The sequence below is a fragment of the Ochotona princeps genome, chromosome 8 (genome assembly GCF_030435755.1).
Source record: "Ochotona princeps isolate mOchPri1 chromosome 8, mOchPri1.hap1, whole genome shotgun sequence".
NCBI classification, from domain to species: domain Eukaryota; kingdom Metazoa; phylum Chordata; class Mammalia; order Lagomorpha; family Ochotonidae; genus Ochotona; species Ochotona princeps.
The window spans coordinates 45022714-45043062 of record NC_080839.1 but is presented as its reverse complement, the minus strand read 5'-3'; the positions used below and the strand labels follow the sequence as shown (position 1 = coordinate 45043062).

At 50.1% G+C, this 20349-nt stretch overlaps 1 protein-coding gene across 1 annotated transcript in view; it reads left to right on the top strand.

Moving 5' to 3' along the window:
* The window catches only part of LOC101517970 (C-type lectin domain family 4 member F), a 39126-nt gene that overhangs the window by 12821 nt on the left and 5956 nt on the right, over positions 1–20349 (top strand). Inside the window, exons 3-5 of the mRNA XM_058667355.1 lie at positions 17530–17646; positions 17957–18052; positions 19185–19796. Coding sequence (XP_058523338.1) covers positions 17530–17646; positions 17957–18052; positions 19185–19796 — 825 coding nt within the window. The remainder of the gene's footprint in view (positions 1–17529; positions 17647–17956; positions 18053–19184; positions 19797–20349) is intronic.

Genomic DNA, 20349 nt, shown 5'->3' with positions numbered 1-20349 from the left:
GTTTCTTAAAAGCCATTGTTAAATCCAAGATTTTTAAAATTTAGACTTGTATTTTCTTCTAAGAGACTTAAGGTTTTGGCTTTCACATTTAGAATTTTGAGTTAGTTTTTTCATCTGCTGTAACTAAGGACACAATGCGATTGTTTTGCTTATGAATATCCAGTTATTCCAGCACCATTCTTTGAAAAGACTACTCCTTTCTCATCAGATACATTCTACTTTGTGTTTTTTTTCGTACTCTAGATTTGACCCTCCCATTCCCCCCCCACCCCGCCGCAAGGCATCTTGGTTCTTTTAGTGGATAATGCCATTGAAAAGTCAGTATCTGGGTCCTGGTGATGGTTGTTGCTGTTGGTGATTACAGCTCCAAGATTCTCTTAGTGCTCAGAGCAGGGCGTGTGCATCTGCTTCTGTGCATATTTGCATTTACGTCTCAGGAGACTGACGTGTTTACTCCAGTAACTCCAATTCCAATCCAAACACAGGGGTTTGCTTGCTCCTTTTTCCTTCCTTCCTTTTTTTCCCCCTCCTTTTTTTTTTTTTTAAATTTTTTGTATTTCTAACTCGCTCTTTTGACACTCCTAGAATGCTCAATGTTTGTCCGATTAGCCCCTCGGTTTCCTGGTCTCCATTTGCAGGGGGTCCTTCTCACCCCACAGGGATCTGGGAATGTGGCACCCTCCTTAGATCCGGATAGCCATATTAGGACACTGTGATATGTGCTCCTCTTTATAGGGATGTTGCCTTGCTTGGCGCCACCTAAAGGCTATGGGTTGGAATTATCAGGAAGAGAAGAACAATTGAAGGTGTGTGAAGATCTACACCCCTGTTGCTTGAGACTGCTGGGACTTCAGGATGTGGGGCCACTTCATTTTTCTCTGTTGACCCTGGGGAGTTATCCAGGTGGTCCCAACCCTCCTGTCATTCCAAATGCTGCGACAAACACCTTGTCTAGGCTTCTTTAAGCACATGGAGTTGGGATACACACCCAGTGCTGGCATTTTGATATGTCATGGAGTAAAAATGTTGACCTTGCCCAGCTCACTGACCATGCAGAGTGGCTGCCCTCTCAGCAACCATACATGCCAGCTTCTGTGTCCACACACCCCTCCATGTGGCATAGTCCACTTGTTAGCAACAGGCAGCAAGGGCTATTTTGTTGTAATTTCCATGTTTCTGATGACCAATGCTGTTAAGCATCTCTCATGTGGTTGTTGGCCTCTTGGCCTTCCCAAGTCTATGTGGTCAGCCACATGTGCCCCTCTATTTGCTTAAGACCTATATGGAACACTACTCATATTGTTTCCCAACTTCCTCCTTCCATTTCAAATGGCTGAATGACAGAGAGATTGTATGTGCAATAGTGAGTGGGAGTGAGAGAGTGAGAAAAGGAGGGAGGGGCAGGGGGAGGGAGGGGAGAGAGAGAGAGAGAGAGAGAGAGAGACAGACAGACCTTATCCCACACAGGCCAGGCCAGGCCACAAATTCTATCTGGGTCTCCCATGTGGATGAAGGGATCCAGCTACTTGGGTCCTCACATGCCAACTCCTGGGAGTACATTAGCAGGAATCTTGATTAGAAGCAGAGGCAAGGCTCAAACCCAGGCACTATGATTTGGGATTCTGGTGTCTCAAGCAGTGGTTTACCCTGTTACACCACATGCCTGCCTCTCAAATTGCCATAAGGTGCTCTTTTTATTAGCTGCATGGTTATCTGTAGCTTGAGAACTTCTTTTTTTTTTTTTTTTTTTTTTTTAAGATTTATTATTATTGGAAAGCCGGATATACAGAGAGGAGGAGAGACAGGGAGGAAGATCTTCCATCCGATGTTTCACTCCCCAAGTGAGCCACAACGGGCCGGTGCGCGCCAGTCCCAAGCCGGGAACCAGGAACCTCTTCCAGGTCTCCCACACGGGTGCAGGGTCCCAAGCTTTGGGCTGTCCTCGAACTGCTTTCCCAGGCCACAAGCAGGGAGCTGGATGAGAAGTGGAGCTGCCGGGATTAGAACCGGCGACCATATAGGATCCTGGTGCGTTCAAGGCGAGGACTTTAGCCGCAAGGCTACGCCGCCGGGCCCAGCTTAAGGACTTCTTAAAGTATCCAGGTTTTTCCTATCTGGTCTCCATAAAGGTTTTCACTATTATATGCAAATACTCCTGTAACCATCCTGGAACACACGTCTTTGCAGCTGTGCCAGATTTTAGAAACAATGTTTTTAGTTTAGGACATACATTTGCAGACATCGTATTTAGCAACAGAACAGAGTCCTCAAGTCTGTAGTGGATACCAGGAACGCAGACAGGGACAAGAGTTTGGGAATAAAGAAGGCATCCCTGGAAAGTGCTTTGGAAGTGGGAAGAGGTATTGGAGCTGGGGTTAGGAGGAGAGGGTAGTCACCAGGGGCACAGCTGACATAGAGCAGTGGATGAGCATCTTGGCCAGGCATACCCGTCAGGGGGCTCTAGAGTGCGGAGGCGGACAAAACCGCAGACTCATTCACAGTCTGAGCTTCTACTTCTGGGACCAACGGGGTCAGGTTTCTGTCATGTACAGTCAGTCGGCCAGCTTGCTCATTGCACAAGGTCACCTGGCTCAGACGCTTAAATGGGGACTGGAAAACCTGAGCCTGAGCCGGTTTCTGACAGGTGCTGCAGCGGAGTCCCCTTGGCTCGCCCGCCACGGTCCGCCTCCTCAGGAAGCGGCCTGCTGCCGCCCCCTGCCGCCGGGGGCCGGTCCGCCCGGCTCCCTGTGCAGGCGTTATAGGGGAGCCGGCCGACTCCCGGCGAATTTCTGCACGCCTGGTGCGCAGAGTGGAGCCCGCACGCGTGTGTCCGGCTGTTCTGATCACGCCTGTGTCTGTGGTCGCAGCCCAGAGAGCCGATTCGGGTTCTGAGCCTGCGGCGCCTCCTCCCCTCCTCCCGGAGTTTGGGGGGGGGGGGCGGGGATACAGGATGATGCCCCAGAGACCCCGCCGTCCGGCTCCCAGGGACTCGGGGCTGCTGCTGAGTGTGTCTGGAGGGGAGACAGACATGAGCACATATGCCACAGGTGACACGCCCGCAAGTGACTGTGGGTACAAAGTTCCATGAGCAAGGCTCAGCCGGCTCCCTCGGGGCTGGGCTTCTCCAAAGAAGCGGGGCCACTCGGGTGTGCCGTGGTCTGTACTGCACCTGTCTGTTGCCCTTAGCTAGCGTCCGTTTCGCAGCTGCAGGAGATTAGGCTGTTTGAGATCGTGACGTGCCATTTCTCCCTTGGCGGTGTTTGCTTGCTTTAGTGCTGGCTGAGTGGATCTGACACCACGTCGTGAGCGCTAAAAGGCAGAAGGAAGGCAGGGCTTGCTCGTGCTCACCAGCTTCTCTGTCCCCGGGAAGGGAATCCCAGGAAGAGGCTTGCTAACCAGAACAGTCACAGAGGGAGGTAAGAGGCATGGACAAGGACACAACACTAGATCTGGCACTGTGGACTCTTGGTTTCTGGGCTTCTTTTTTTCATGTGTGCAGACAATGGGGTCCCCTAGTTTGTGAGTTTGCCTGAATTCAAGGATGTGGGCAAGTCCACCACCCACCTGGCCTGGACCACTATGGTGGACCCCTGATGAGGGGATAGTGGCCAGCAGGTGACATTACTATGGGCCACTGTGTGGTCCTTGGCAGGACAGTACTTTGAAGGGATGCCTTTGGAAAGCTTGTGGTTTTTGCAGCACAACGTATATCCCTCAAGGCAGATAGGAAAAGAACTAGACTGCATGGTGGGAAGTGACCAGAGCATGAACCCATTGCCCCCAAAGCTGCTGAGAGTTCAGAGTGGAGAGAGCTCCTTCTTGCTGCAGGATCCAGAGAAGGGGTCACGAAGGAAGCGATGTTTTGATGGGCTGTGAAGAATGGTACAGGCGTGTCCCAGCCGTCAAAGTATGTACCAAGAGTCTAGGGCAGGGAGCTGATGGTCAGACGCTTTTGTTGGTGTGTTCAAGATACTTGATAGCTTAAAAAAAAATCCCGTGGTTCTAAAATTAAGAGGTACCAAAAAGCATATAACATCTTGAATTTCCTGTTCCAGTTTGCAGTGGTGCTGTTGTGTTCTAAGTTTCTGTGAGGCTTTCCAGGGACCTCTCCTCCATGGGCAAACAGGTGCAGGCACACCCAGAGATGCCAGATTTCCACATATGGCCGCACAGCATGCTGCCCTGTGCCCTGGTGTCACTACATCTTTTTGGTGATGGCTCCAGGCTGGTGTGTGAAGTGGGTCCCCAGCTCACTAGAGGAAAGTTGGAGGCCTGCTCATCTACCCCAAGAGCCCAAGCCATCACACCTCACCTCCGAATGATCTTGACATTCAAAATCCGCAAAAAGGTGACAGTGCCATTTCACACGGGAAAGGCTATTATTTTCCTTGTGCTGTGTCCTGCCCCAGCTTGTGTTGCTTGTGAGAATGGCCCAGAAGATTCGACTATATCCCTGGAGCACTATCAAAGCAACAGACAGGCCCCACAGGGATGAGTTCCCTAGGGAAAGTCATTGGGAACACACAAGCCTCCTGCCTGTGCCCGCTGTGTCCCTTCCTCACAGTAGGGCTGATGGTCCCGCTCCCCCTGGTGCTACTTTGTCAGGGACCTCAAGCTGAAACCTTGACTTGAGAAGTTGCCTTGTTGGGCTGATGGCAACAGATGTGATGACCTGTGGTTCTGGTTCCAAGCTCCAGGACTCACTCCTTTGCTTTCTTCTCTTTGTGCTCATTCAGCTAATGAGGACCAGAGTTTGATCTTTATTCCTGTCCCAATACTCACTATCAGACAGAATGGTTGGAGTTCTTCAGGGAATCTAAGCTCATGGGCCAGGATAACTGAACACCGGAGACCAACTATCTCAAAATGGCGAAGGAGGTCATCTTTATCTCCTAATGTATTAGAGGAGATGGACCAATACTTTAAAATAAACTTAATAAGTTCATGAAGGAGACAAGAGAATAATGAATTGTCAAAAAGGAATGAAATGGAGATGCTAAGCATGGACAATACAGTTATTAAAATAGAAGCCGTAACAGGTGTTATGGGTATAACAGGTAGAATGGGTATAGTTGATAAAGAATTAGAGAGTTGGGGGATCAAGTGAAGTCCTCTGGAAGTAAGCAGTGAAGGATTAACAAGGTCATTTAGAACAGAAGTTAAATATTGTGCATAGAAGTTCAAGTGTCAGTTGGCAGGTAACAGGAATCACAGGATGAGAAAAAATTGTGCAGGAGAGTATACTTTTGAATGAAATTTCTTGAGATGTTAGAAAGGTGAACAACTTCAAATGGAAAGGATTGATAGCATAACAAACAGGAGCAAGAAGGGAAATCTTGCTCCTAGGCATGGAATAATGGAATATAAGATTGGCCAGGAAAGAAAGTTCCAAAAACGTCTAGAAAGTAAGTAGACCATCTCCAAAGAAATCATTTAGTAGCTTAAGCAAACAGGATGCTACAATGACCTTTCATATACCAATTATGCAGCCTGAACAAATATCTGTCTTTATTTTACCTGCATCTTTGTGGTTCTTCCTCCAGATACTTTATTTTCTGTAAATATTGGAGTAAGTATACCTAACAAGTAAGAACTCTCCTAAAAAATATTTAGCTCCAGTTTAGTATTCATTCTTTTTTTAAAAAAGATTTATTTTTATTGCAAAGTCAGATATACAGAGAGGAGAGAGAGGAAGATCTTCGGTCCAATGATTCACTCCCCAAGTGACCACAATGGCCGGTGCTATACTAGTCTGAAGCCGGGAGCCAGGAACTTCCTCCAGCTCTCCCACTCGGATGCAGGATCCCCATGCTTTGGGCCGTCTGGACTGTTTTCCCAGGCCACAAGCAGGGAGCCGGATGGGAAGTGGAGCTGCCGAGATTAGAGCCAGTGCCCATATGGGATCCTGGTGCGTGCAAGGAGATGACTTTAGCCGCTAGGCCATCATGCCGGGCCCAGTTTAGTATTCATTCTTAAAACCATCAAACAGCTAGCCCCAATTCATAGCTTATATTTTGTCATGTATGTGTCTTGTTATAGGCAGCTTGCTTTAGTCAGCATCAAGTCAAATTCCATACATGATAAGTATTGGATATACCTTCAAGGCTTTTATTTATTTTTTAAATGTATTTTTAAAAATTTTGAAAGATTGTTTATTTTTATTGGAAAGGCAAATTTATAGAGAGAAGGCCTTCAAAGGGGCCACAATATCTGGAGCTGATCTGATCTAAAGCAATGAACCAGAAGCTTCCTCTGGGTCTCCTACATGGGTGTAAGGTCTCAAGAATCTGGGCCATCCTCGGCTTTCACAGGGCACTAGCAGGGCGCTAGATTGAAAGTGGAACAGCCACGACATAAAGTGGCACTGACATGGGATGCCAGTGTTTGCAGCCTGAGGATCAGTCAGTTTAGCCACTGCGCTGACTCTGTCTCCAAGGCTTTTTGAATCTGGACTTGCTTACTTTACTCTGAGAGTGAAAACCAGAGCAAATGTCCCTGGAAGTCCCCACACTTTGGGCCATGTCCCGCATTGCTCTGTACTTTCTTTTGTCTGGTTGTGAGGTACAGAGGTCTGATCAGACTGAGGTTTGAATTTGCATTTGAGTTTTAGAGAAAGTCATGGGTGGGGTTGGGTGCTTCCCTGTACACCACCTCCACCTGGGCATCTTTCTCTTGTGCTGAGCTTCTGAACAGAACAGAGGGAGGGGTGCCCCTTTCTTCATGCTCCCTTCTGGGACTTCTGTGCCTACAGGAGCCCAACAAATCTCCTGGCCCCATAACCCTTTCTAGGGGTTCATGGCAACGCCAGGTCTATAAGTCTGAGAGCTTGAGTCCAAGTTCTGACCTCCCTGGACCGACTTGGGAAAGATTAGCTAATGTGTCAGGCTGTTAGTGCCTCTAGCTTACATTAGCTAACGAAACCACCAATTCATTATTTCCACAATTAGTTGAGTGGAGCATTCTGGGTCAGACTGGCCCAGGAGCTAGGCTGCCTGTGTTGGGATGCCAGATTTTCCCCTTCTTCTCTTTGCAGCTTTGAACAAGTTGCCTTATTTCTCTGCATTTCAGTTTATAAACAGTGATACTGATGCTATCTAACTACCTCATATGGCTGCTGTGAAGGCTGTGTGCATTCACACTGGTCCAGTTTGGTTGCTTGGGCCAACCCCTGATCCACAGCACTCATTGTTGCTCTTCGATGCCAGGTACTGAGCCAAGTGTCAGGGCTGTGTGGTGCACATGACCCAGTGCCTGTTCCCCAGGAAGATGCAGCTACTATAGGAGTACCAGGCTTGGCTTGGGTGGTCCAGGTTGCTGGGAGAGCCCCAAGGGGCACCTAAGCTGATTTGGGGGTTACAGATATCTGATCATAGGGTCTGTGTTTGGCTTGAGACTTGGAAGAGTGGCATGGGGAAGAAGGGTGGTAGTGAGAACTGATTGGGTGAGCAGTTGCAGGGAGGCATTTGAAGCAAAGGAATAGCCTCTCTAAAATTCATGAGCAATGCAAGGTGAGGGCTTTGGTCCAACTAGGTTCAGATTATGAGGAAGAATGGCAGGAAGTAGGTGAGAAGCAGTTAGATGTCAGGCCAGGGAGAAGAATAGGGCCATTTCCAAATGCCCTGGGGAGGGTGCTGTGATGTACTGGGTGAGGAGTCAAAGTGTGTGTGTGTGTGTGTGTGTGTGTGTGTGCACGCGCATATGTGTGTGCACATGTACACATGTGTATATACATGTGTGTTGAAGGTTGTGAGCAATGCAACAGGGGCTGGTCTGCTTTGGAAAGGAGTGGGTAGAAGGCAAGGCTGTGGCCCGGAGACCTGGACCAGGGGCCATGATCTTGAAAGTGGTGGCCTAACCATGTGGTTGGAGAGATGTCCAGCATCTGCTGGACCAGCAGCATCGGGCGAGTTAGGCTGTGGAGCAGTGGAGTGCCTCCGGGTGTTGGACAGCATCCCCTTCAAAGTTGCCTCAGTCCAGACTCTCAGAATGTGACCTTGTTTGGAAATAGGGCCTCTGCTGGTGCCGTGCAAGTGAAGCTAAAGTAGAAACTCTTGAGCGTTCTTAGGGGAGAGGAGGCCACAGAGACAGCGAAGGCTCCAGAAGATGGAGGGGCGGCTGCAGTCAGGCAGCCACAGGTTGGGACTCAGCAGAACTGGCAGCAACAGGGGAGGTCCCCTACCTTGCACTGACACCTTGATTTTCAACTGGAAACCTTCTGAACTAGAGCAGAAGCTATTTCTGCTTCTCTAAGCTGGCTTGGGCTTGTAGAGGTCTCCCTATCACAGGCAGTCCCAAAAATTGTCCAGGGTCCAGAGTCTCAGGGCTTCATATCCATAATAGTCACCAGTTGGTGAGAGGAGTCCACCTACACCCTGGCTGAGTCCTTGAGCATTCGGCCTGATCCTCTGTGTCTGCTGGCTGGGAACAAGGTGGAAGTTGTCTGCCTTCTGTGAAGCCCGCACCTGTTACTGTTCAAACAATGTGACAGTGTTGTCTCTTTACTGTGGCCTCCTGGGTCCTGGCCCAGGGAGTGAAGGGGATTGGGAGTATGAGGATTGCTAGCTATGGTACTGAAAGGCCAGAGTTCTGCAGAGACCCAAGTGGCAACTGATTCACCCTGGGAACCACAGGCTGCTTCCATGTACTGTCCGAGGTAATGGTGTCCAGAGGTCACTGCTGGATAAAGCATGGGTGTCAGCGTGGCAGTGCAGCTGCGACAATTTCAGGAACTGGATTCCCTCACTTCCTTTTGGCTGAGAAGTGGTCCCTATGAAATCCTTGATGACCGACCAGATGCTTGAAAGCAGCACGAGAGAGGGATGACCTGATGTAAACCTGATATAGCAAGGGAGGGGGTAAGATCCAGCTTGCAGTTGCCTGTGTCCTACCAATGCAGGGCTGACAGAAGCTTTCTACAAGGTGTGTTTCTCAGAACTTGACTGGAAGGCAGGGGGTTGGGGTGGACGAGGTACTGTGCCACAATCTGGTTCCACCCCACATGGTACATGGGCTCCTGTGTAACATGCAACATACATTTTGCAAGGTCAGCCGCTTTCCCTAAGCCTTGTGGATACATGGACCCTCTGAACAGTTCTGTAAGGTACACAGTATCACAGCACCACTTATACATACGAGACTTGAGACACAAGGGGCTGGGTGGTCTGTCCAAGGCCACTGAGGCCACAGGGTATGGGATGACCTGGGACCAGAGTCCAGGCTGAATGACCTTCTGAATTATACTGCAACGGAAAATGGCTCAAGTCCTTGGACTCCTGGATTTGGATCAGATTAGCTGTGCCTGTTGCTGCCACTTGGGAAATTAAGTAACAGATGGAAGTTCTCTCATGCTGTCTCTTCTTCTCCCTGTAAATCTGCCTTTCAAAGGCGGAGTACAAAGAGAGATATTCCAGGTGCTGCCTCACTCCCCAAACGGCCACAATGGCCAGATCTGGGCCAGGCCACGGCCAGGATCTAGGTACTCCATCTGGGTCTTTTATTTGGGTGGCAGGGCCCTGTACTTTGGGCCATCCTCTGCTGTCTTCCCAGATGCATTAGCAGGGAGCTGGTTGGGAAGCAGAGCCGTGGGGTTTGAATTGGTGCTTCGATATGGGATGCTGGTGTTATTAAGAGGTGGTTTAGGGCCTGGCACCGTGGCCTAGCAGCTAAAGTCCTTGCCTTGAATGCTCCAGGATCCCATATGGTCGCCGGTTCTAATCCCGGCAGCTCCACTTCCCATCCAGCTCCCTGCTTGTGGCCTGGGAAAGCAGACGAGGACGGCCTAATGCTTTGGGACCCTGCACCCATGTTGGAGACCCGGAAGAGGTTCCTGGTTCCCGGCTTCAGATTGGCACAGCACCAGCAGTTGCGGCTCACTTAGGGAGTGAATCATCGGACAGAAGATCTTCCTCTCTGTCTCTCCTCCTCTCTGTATATCTGACTTTGCAATAAAAATAAATAAATCTTAAAAAAAAAAAAAGAGGTGGTTTAACCCACTGGATCACAATGCTGGGTGAGATGACCCATGGGTCATTTTGGAGAGACAGCCTTGTTTTTCCTTTCTCACTGAACTGTGTGCAGCACAAAGCAGGAATAGTGTGGTCTGCTAGGACGAGAAAGAAGAGAGGGAGGGGTCTTGGCAGAATGGGTGAGGAGAGAGAGAGAGGTGGGGAAGTAGGGGCAGGAAACAGGGGAGGAAGCAGGACTGTGCCAATGAGGAAGCTCCAGAAGGCCTTGGGGAGTATGGTGGGGGCAGCTTGTGAGCAACTCCAGGTGTCTTTGGAGACACAGAATGTGTGGTACAGTGTCTGCAAGAGCCCTACTTTCCACTTCCTGTCTAACTTCTGCTCTTAGCCCGATCCTCCCCATGGCCACCAGGCATGGACACGTGTGGGACCTGGCACTACAGTGAGTGTTCTGGGCTGAAGGCCCACTGCTGAGTCTACTGTCCATCCGTCACCTCTGTGCTGAGGCTGTGCTCTCCAGCCGAGCAGAACATGGTGTGCTACAGACACTCCAACAGGACATTAAGAGGATACGTGGCAGACACAAGGTTCCTAAGGTGGGTTCCTTTGCCTTAAGCACTTGCCGTCATCGACCTGGCTGAGCAACCCCTGGACCAACACCAATGGAGGACTACTGCTTTCGCAACCTTTTCTCCCTCTCTTCTTGGCTTTGGGCACACCCTGTCCCAGTTCCCTCTGAATTTCCCCTCCTGGGTATTTCCTCTGCTCCATCTCTTGGAGGAGCTGGGTCAATGCTCCCCTTGGGCAGCACAGAAGTCTCGTTTGGATTTCTCCTCCCTAGGGGCCAGTCCAGATCCTCCACCCTTGAGGCTGATGGTAAGGGGTGACCAGGGCCCTGAGTTGACTCCCCTTCATCTCCAGCACCAAGACCCCCAGAGCTGGGAGACCCTGTTTACCTTGTCCAGGGAGGACAGCAGCAGAGCACGGAGGACAGGTGTCCACTCGCACTCACTGCCTCCTCACCTCCCTGTCTGTGGCTCTGACTCTAGCCCCATTTTGGATAGGAGTGCTCCCGCTCACCACCCCAGCAGTCCTCCTTTTGGCAGCCTCACACATCCCTCACAGGGTGTGGCAATCTAGGTTTTAGGAAAGTAGAGAACTGAGAAGAAAAATTCTTGCAGAACAAAAGGCAAAACAGATAGCCGGGACACCCTTGTCCATTCCCTTTACCAACATGAGTTCATTATCTTCCTTTTTTTAAATTTTAAAGATTTATCTATTTAAAAATTATTTATTATTATTCAATTTTGAAGATTTAGTTATTTTTATTTGAAAGGTAGATTTACAGAGAAAGAGATGGAGAGCTTTCATCTATGGTTCACTCTCCAGCGGTTGTGGCCATTGGGGAATGAATCATTGGATGGAAGATCTTCCTCTCTGTCTTTCCTCCTCTTTGTATGTTTAACTTGCCTATAAAAATAAATAAATCTTAAAAAAAAAAGAAATGGAAGTCACCTAAGTCAGTGTGAGGATGTTTTTAGCTGGAGCCTGTATCCTATCCTGCAGCCAGTGAGCCCAGCAGGCCTTCACAAAGTGGTAATAGTGCTGCTGTGTTGTCCTGTGACTTGGTCTTACACCTCCCATAGGCAGGGCCAGCTCCCCAGTTGGCCACTGCACCCTATGTCTGCTGTCAGTAGGCCATGCTGGACATGCCTCCCCATCCACAGTGCCTTAGACTTGTCTCCCTGAGGGGTGGGCAAGGTGCTTTTGTGGCGGCTCCACAGTTTATGCACTCCACAGTGTTTCTGCTGGGAGCCTGGGGCTCTTCCAATGGTCCATTACGGAGCTGGAAGCCAGAGACAGGTGAGAAGGGCTGGGATCCTGGGAATCTTCCCATGGTCCATTGCGCAACTGGGAGCCAGGGACAGGTGAGAAGGCTGTTGCATTGTTTTGTTATATGTCCTGGTGTGCGTGCTAACAGAGCTTGACCTGCTCTCATTCCAAGTGGCAATAAGATACACTTGAGAAGTTACACATACATTTTCAGATATGAAAAAGGAACAGAACTGAGTCACCTGCACTGACCAATACAAACTATTGTGGCAGTACACTAAAATCTCATTAAATTTTTTTGTCTGCTTTTGTGCTCTAGCTACCTGTCTGATCTTTCTCTCTCATTGTATATGCTTTGCTTTGTTTGATGTTATCGTCCCAGTACTTTGGAGTGTTAGCTGTTCCCTGGTGTGTGTGTGTCTAAATTGCTGGTTGTCCAGCACTTGCTCTGTCCTTTACAAAGCAGTCTGGGAGAAGCAGCAACGCTCCTAATGTCACCACCTGATCAGGGTAGGGCCCTGGACTCTGGGATGCCGTGGGCTACCTCACAGATTGCACCCAGCCAGGACTCCAACCAGCAGGGCAGAGCAGCCTTGTTGGGACCTCGCTGAGACTTTCAGTTCTCTCTCTTTTACTTCTGCCTCTCCCACTGCAGGCCCCCCAAACTCTCCTCTCCTCTCCAACCAAAGGCATTTTCTCTATTTCTTAAAATCACTTTTTTTTTGAATCATTAAACTTTCAAATGAATGACTTTATTTTAAGGGAAAACCACCTATATTATTTAATGATAGCTGGTATATTTCTTTCTCTGAAAAGAAATGCTTCTTTTTTTTCCAAGATTGTTTATTTGAAAGAATAACACAGGGAGACAGAGAGATATTCAGACCATCCATCTGCTAGGCCATTCCCCAGATGGTGGCAACAGCTAGGGATAGGAGCTTCTCTCAGGTCTCCCACCACACATGTGCAGGGGCCCAAGGACATGGCCATCCTCTACTGCTTTCTCATGCCATTAGCAGGCAAGTGGATTAGAAGTGAAGTAACTGGGACTTGAACCAGTGCCCGTATGCTGGTGCTGCAGGTGGAGGCTTAACCTGTTATGCCGCAGTGCCCGCCTCTACTTTCCAGCCCACACTCCACCACCACCCCCTGCAAAATGCTTTTTGTTGTTCTGTGGGAGCCCAAAGTGAGGCCCGTCTGAGAGAGCAGCAGGTAAACCATGCCTTGAATGATGAGAAGGCTTTAGACACTTAGCAAGGTCACAGGACGGAAATGAGGAAAGAAAGGGGGAACAGAAAATGCAAAGAAAGAACACAGCACGTGGACAGAAGCAGGGGTGAGGCAGCTCATGCTAGGACCCCAAAGTCACATGGAAACTGAATTTTATTTAAAGGGCAAGAGGAAGCCACTGAATGCACCTTGGGCACATGAGTGACTACCACTTGGGTTGCCCGCAACCCAGATCTCTGCAGCCTGCACTGGGACAGTTCCAGCTGTGCAGTGGTTCTGTGATCACTGGAGGAAGTGCCAGGGAACAGAGAAAGCTCTGGGATGTTCTTCTCTGCTGGCAGATGTGCTTTAGGGGAGATGTAGCAGCTGGGGCTGGGAGTGGAGGGGCCAGGAAGGGAACTGGGGGAGGTCTGCTGCTGATAGCCAGAGAGACTCTGCTCCTTGGCTGACCCTGTCTCCTCCCTGCCAGCTGAGCAAGGGATACCAAGGTTCTTCTTTGCAAACTCTACCACTCTCTGGGAGGAACTGACTCCCCCAGAGGGATCTGCGCAGCCCTTCCTGTATATGGGGAATCAAAACTGAAACAGGCTCTTCCGCTCTGTGTGTTCTTGGTATCTGACAGGCATTGGGGATGGGTGAAGAGGGGCAGCTCCTGCAGCTCCCATCCAAACTGGAGGAGGGCTTGGCAGACGCTGTGGGGTTCAGGCAGAGCTGGTGGCTGGGCCAGAAATAGCACCTTCAGACTCAGGACAGTTTCCAATAGTCAGGAGGTGAAAGGCCAGCAGATGGTAGCTTTGTGTCTTCCCTGACCAGCTTAATACACACACACATACACACACACACACACGCATGCACACCCACACAGCGTCCCGAACCAGGTGCAGGCACATACTTGCTCCCCTCTCTACATCAACTGCAGATCACTTCACATCACAGCTGCACTCCTGGCCCATCTTAGAGGGAGGTCCCTCCACCATTGGAGCTGGTCAACAACCATTGCAGTTAGTACCCAGGAGCTCAGGGAAGGGTGACTCTTGTGAAAAAGATGTTCGTAGAGCTGGCATTGTGGTACAGTGAGTAAAGGCACCTCCTGCAATGTTAGCATCCCATATCAGAGCACCAGTTTATGACCCGGTTGTGCCGCTTCTGACCCAGCTGTCTGCTAACACACCTGGGAAAGCAGCACAAGATGGCCCAAGTGCCTTGACACCCATGTGGGAGAGACTTGGTGAAATTCCTTGTTCCTGGCTTCTGTATGGCCCACACCCATGTGGGAGAGACTCGTTCCTGGCTTCTGTATGGCCCAGCCCCAATCTTCATGGCCATTTGGGGAGTGAGCCAGCAGGTGGAGATTCTCTCTTTCTTTCTCCCTTCCTCCATCCCTCCTTCTCTCTCTCTCTCTCTCTCTCTCTCTCTCTCTCTCTCTCTCTCTCTGTCTCTCTCTCTTCCTCCCACCCCCATTTCTGCTCTGTGTGCATGCACATGTACATGCCTTTTCTTCATTATACCTTTCAAGTAAATTAAGAACATCAACCTTTAAAAGGGAGAAAGATGATTTAAAATAAGAAAATGAGAATGGGTCAGAAGAACCGAGGGTGAAATTAGGGAGAAAACCCCAACACAATGCAGATAGAATAAGACATTGGCAAGGTTGTGACTGACAGCTGTCAGGGTTGCTCTGATGGGTACTGATGGCTAATGTATATTCAACTTTTTATTCATTGTGTTCAGCCTGATCCATTTCAGTGAGACTGTGGCCATCTGAAGTAATGGGGAGAAGGGAGTCAAGGAACAAGAACTGCCTATGTCCCTAGACCTGGCTTTGGGCACTCAGGCTGAGTTCAGCCAGCTGAACATTAGGGGATGTCAGGCTTGTTCCAGGGCACTTCCCACAAACACCGTCCTTCTTGTTCTGCCAATGCAGGCCCTAGAGCAGCAGGACTTCTTCCTGGAAGTTGTGGCTCTTGATTCTCATGAGAAAGCACCAGGTTTGTCCATATTTCCTCTGAGTTAGTCCTGAGAGCCTCATCAGCTGAAGGGGTGGGCATGAGTCCTCTCAGCTAAAGGTGCTATCTTGGTCAGGTTGGGCACTGCCTGGTGCATTAGGACACCACTTCTGACCCAACTGGACACCCAACAATGCCATTTTGCATAGATGGCAACTCCCCCAAAGCAGATGGCCCTGGTTGACAGCTGTGTCCTCCAGGATCACTCCACCTCAGGTGAACACTTCAACCTGGCAGACTGCAAACTTGGGGAGCCTTGTGACACCCCTGCAGTTTCCACATTCATTGGCACTAGACATTAGACTTACCCTTCAGGCTCGCTCGATAAGATGCAGTCAGATGAAGAGGCTGTAGGAAGGTTCAGCAGGGACTTAAAAATTCTTGCATAAAAATAAATTCATCTTCTAATTCCACTTTATATATGCTTTTGAAGTACTTTTACATATGTATATTATTTATTTATTTATTTGAAAGGCGGAATAACAGAAGAGAGAGAGAGAGAGAGAGTGAGAGAGAGAGAGAATGAGAATGTCTTCTGCCTGCTAGTCCATTCCTCAAATGCCCACAATTGCCAGGACTGGCCCAGGCTGAAGGCAGAAGCCAGGAACTTTATCCTGGTCTCCCACCTGGATGCAGGGGTCCTGAGCAGTTGAATCATCTTCTACTGCCTTCCTAAGCCATTAGCAGGGATCTGGATGGGAAGTGAACTGGCCGGGATGGGTGCTCACATGGGATACTGATATTGCAGGTGGTGGCTTAACCTGTTGGACCATAGCGTGGGCCCCAGCTGTTGCTTCTTTTACTTCAGAGAGACTGAGGCTGGGATTCAGGGTCAACTACAGGTACACGGATGTTTTCTTTGCAAACCGGAGGTCCACATTGCAGTCCCAGCACGCAGAGAACAGGTGAGTGACTGGGACTGGCGAGGGGCTCTGCTGAGCATGGCTGAGGTTGAGATGATGATGGACACAGACAAGGAGCTGTTCAGAAGAGGAAGAGAGTGGGACTGTGTGCAGATTGGTGCCTTGGAGGGAGCCCTGAGGGGAGGAGCCAAACTAGGGTGAGTTTATGCATAATTAGCAAGGGGCAGGCAGAGCTGGAAGGGTGCTGGGGACCCCTGTCTGCTGCATATAAAAGGCCGGTCTCTCATCTCTGTGCTCATTCCTGCCTGTCTCACAGGTCAACCCCTCGGAGCCAGAGGCTGGGAGCAGTGTCAGAGAATGAAGGCCACAGCAATGAGCAGTGACACCGTCCATTTCTGCACAGAGGAACAGTGTGTCTTCCTTCAGCCCCAAGGTGAGGAGGCTGGACCCGACCCCACCCCAGCCAGGGACTACCTAACCGGCTTCCCACCCCCGCCTTCACCAGCTTACTGGCATTTCTGAGCTTGGATGGCCAGAACTTGCCCCCTCCCTGCCTAGGAGGTAAGGGCAGGGGGTGAGCGGGGCAAAGGACAGACACCCAAACACAGTCCTGTGAGAGCTCCCAGACCCTGCCCCTCAGAGATGGCCACCTGACAAGGAAAAGGGGGTGGACTCTGAATTCCAATGAGCTTGATTTGGCTTTCTTTTATTTCACTTAATGGGAAGGCAGGGTTACAGAAGAGGGAGAGAAAGAGATCTTCCATTTGTTGGTTTACGCTTCCAACAGCTGTCAAGGCCAGTGCTTTATCAGACTAAAGCCAGGATCCTGGGGCTCCATTCAGGTCTCCTACATGGGTTCAGGGGCCCAAGTACTTGGGCCATTTGCTACTGCTTTCCCAGGCTTATTATCAGAGAGCTGGATGCAGAGGAGCTGGGATGTGAATGAACTGTGATAAGGGAATACCAGTATTATAAACAGTAGCTTAACCCACTGTCCCATGATGCTGGTCCCAGATAGACCTGGTTTTGAATCTCAGCTCTGTAACCTGATGAGGTTCCAGGGGCTTAGAGTTGGTCTCTCTCTCTGCACCTTGAGTGGGTTTCTTAGTGTACCCTTCCTTTCTACTCATAGTCCCCAGCACACACAGGCAAGCCAGGGAGAGCATTCTGGGCCTAGAAGAGGAGGCTCTGGGACTAACCTGTGTTAGCATGGACAGGGGAGCAGCAGGGCCACTCCAAAGACTGTGACTTTTGCTCACAGGATTCATGAGCAAGACTGACTGTGGATCTGCAGGCTCAGTCCTCCCACTCTGCCCTCCCTCTCATCTTTTCTCCTTTCATTCAAGCCACACATTTGCTGCCCTTCCCTCTGAGCCATGTTCCATGCCCTATGCACCTGTGAAACTCCTGCAGGTGCTGAGTGCCCCCAATTGGGCTGTGCCACCGTGTATGCAGAGCTGTCACTCTGCAATCAGCTCAAGTGCCCTCTCTTCCCTCTCTGTAACTCATGTGTGACAAGTGTGGCAGCTGTCCTCATACCCCTAGCTTGGGCCTGGAGACTGAGTCAGTGGGGCTGACGCTGGCTGGCCCACCCAGCACCTTCTCGAATGCAGGGCCCTGGCTTCTCTCCTGCAGGGGCGGACTCCACACCTGAAGCTCCTGCTGCCCTAAGGAGGCTGAGGTTTGTCCAGGCCACCATTGCGCTCTTGGCCATGATCACAGTCTCCTATCTGGTGGCTGTCTTTGTGATGGGTAAGTCCCCAGCTGACCTGAGCCCCTCTCAGTATCTCCCTCTTGTACAGAGGCCAAGAGGCCCCAGATGCACTTTCTCTGAGTCTCTCTCTTCCCAGAAGGGCCCATCCATTCCTGGTCCCAGGCCCAAACCATACAGATAGGCTGCTGTCCTCAGGGGAGTCTCCCAAGAACTGGGGTTCATAATGAATACACAGAGAGGGTCCCAGTACTTACTCCTTCCTTCTGAAACCCTAATGGGACCCAGGGCAGCCTGCTCTCCCAGACTTGGGGTTGGTATTGCACTGACCCAGGAAATGGGATCTCTCAGCTCTGCAGTCCCAAGGACCTGCGCCCGAGGCCCGAAGGCTTCAAGCCATGCTTCTGGGAGTCAATGCAACTGGGCAGTCACCTGTGGAGCTCAATAGTGAGTAACCATGGCAGGGGTGGGAGGCATGGGATGGAGGAGCTAGGAGGAAGTGGGGGCATTTGACTGTTCAGACCCTAGATTGGGCCTCTCCCTGGTGGATGCTACTTTCCCAGTCGTAAGAAATAATCTTTTCAGAAACAGTAACTGCATTGGCAGTTTGAGGTGAAATTTGAGTGGATGTTTGTTTTTGTGACTAATGAGAGTATTTAATGGTCAGTTTCATCCAGATTCATTTTTTGAGTGTTTGGTAAAGTCTAGTTCTTTAAGCTATGACATATGATAGATCCCATTATTTACTTAGCTTTTGTACCTACATGTTTCAGGGGAAAATACTATTGTAAATTGTAGGTAGTGAACACGTAACTATTATATGCAAATCTGTGACTATTGGCAGCATCACCTGGAGAAAAACTAAAAAAAAAAAAAAAAAGATTTATGCTATATTTATTGGAAAGGCAGATCTACAGAGAGAGACAGAAAGATCTTCCATCTGCTGGTTCACTCCCCAAGTGACTGCAATAAAGTTGGGGCTTTACCCATCTGAAGCCAGGTGCCAGGAGCCTCCTCTGGGTCTCCCATGTGGGTGCAGGGTCTCAAGGCTTTGGGCCATTCTCTACTACTTTCTCAGGCCATAAATAAGTTGCTGGATGGGAAATGGAATAACGCAGATTTCGGCATATTCAAGGAGGCGATTTAGCCACTGAGCCATTGCAAAGCCCACTTAAGAAAGACTATCCACCACAAAAATGAACTGTCTTGAGGTAGAGTGGCACATAGTATAGTGCACACATTTAAAGCATATGGGTTGCTCATACGTGAATGTGGTGACTGTCACTATATCAGATTAATAAACATTCATCACCCTGCACTCCCAAAAGCTTACCTGTGGCTTTGTAGTGCCCACATCCTCCCTGTTCCCCTAACCTCCCAGCATCTGTGGATTTGCCACTGTAACTATAGATCAGTCATCTTTTTCTAAAGTTTTAAACTGGCCCATTCCCAGATCTAGTGGCAGTGATGGGACACTCAGGGCAGTGTCTGCATGGTTGCCCAGCACACTCTTGCTAGCCCAGACAGGGCTTCCCCAGTGGTGATCTCTTTGGCTGCCTTTCCCACTTCTTCCCTCCAGATTATTCCCACACTGACAATATCGAAGAGGTTCAAGCGGTGATCCAGATGTTTAAAAGCCACGTGGAGAATTCCAGCCCCTGGGGCAGGGAGATCCAGATGTTGATGTGCCGAGTGGATAACATCAGTTCTCAGCTCCAGGTGCTCAGTGGCCACCTGGAAAACACCAGTTCTGACATGCAAAGCGTTCAGGATGCACTCCAGACTGCCAGCACCTGGAGTTCGCAGACCCAGACCTTACTCCAAGGCAGCCTGGACAGTGTCACTGCTGAGCTCCAGGTCCTGAGAGGCCGTATAGGAGGTGCTGGCAGCGAGATCCTCTTGTTGAAAGAAGACCTGGAAAATCATACCACCCAGACAGATGCTCAGCTCCAGCTGCTAAAGGCAAAACTGGAAGATGTCAACAGCTACACTTCCCAGATCCAGGCGTTCGGAGATCAGCTGAACAAAGCCGGCAGAGAGATCGAGACTTTAAGACAAGGGATGGCGGACGCCGAGGCGCTGAGCTCCCAGACCCGAGTGTTGGAGAGTGACCTGAAGCAGGCCATCTCAGAGCAGCAGCGTCGCCTGGAGACTGCCCTGGCTTCCCAGGAGCAGCTGCACAAGACCCAAGGTGAGTGGAGTGGGGAGGGGCCCTGCTAGGGAGGGTCAGTCTCATGGCAGGATGATTTTCCGTCCCTTCAGCCTCTTTGCTCACCTCCCTTTGGGCAAACTCTCACTTACCACAGCCCTGGGCCTTGAGCAGCCTTCACCTGCCCCAGCCCAGGGCCTCATGCAGCTCTTCCCTGCACCAACAATCATCCATTTACTGGTTCTATTCCTATATGACCGTAAGGGGCAGGGCTGGGCCAAGACGTAGCCAGGAGCTCCCACGCGGGTGGCAAGGGCCCAAGTTCTTGGGCTACCTTCTGTCGTTTTCTCATTATCAGGGAGTTGGATAGGAAGTGGAGCAGCTGGCATTTGAGCCTGATGTCACAGGTAGTGGCTTAACCTACTGTGTTACCCAATATCAGCCCCTCCAAGGGCTGCAGAATACTGATGGTTTTTGAGCTGGTGCTGTAGTGGAGCAAGTTAATCCTTCACCTGCAGTGCCTGCATTCTGCATGGGTGTCCATTCATGTCCCAGCTGCTCTACTTCCATCAGCTCCAGCTGTTCAGCCATTTGG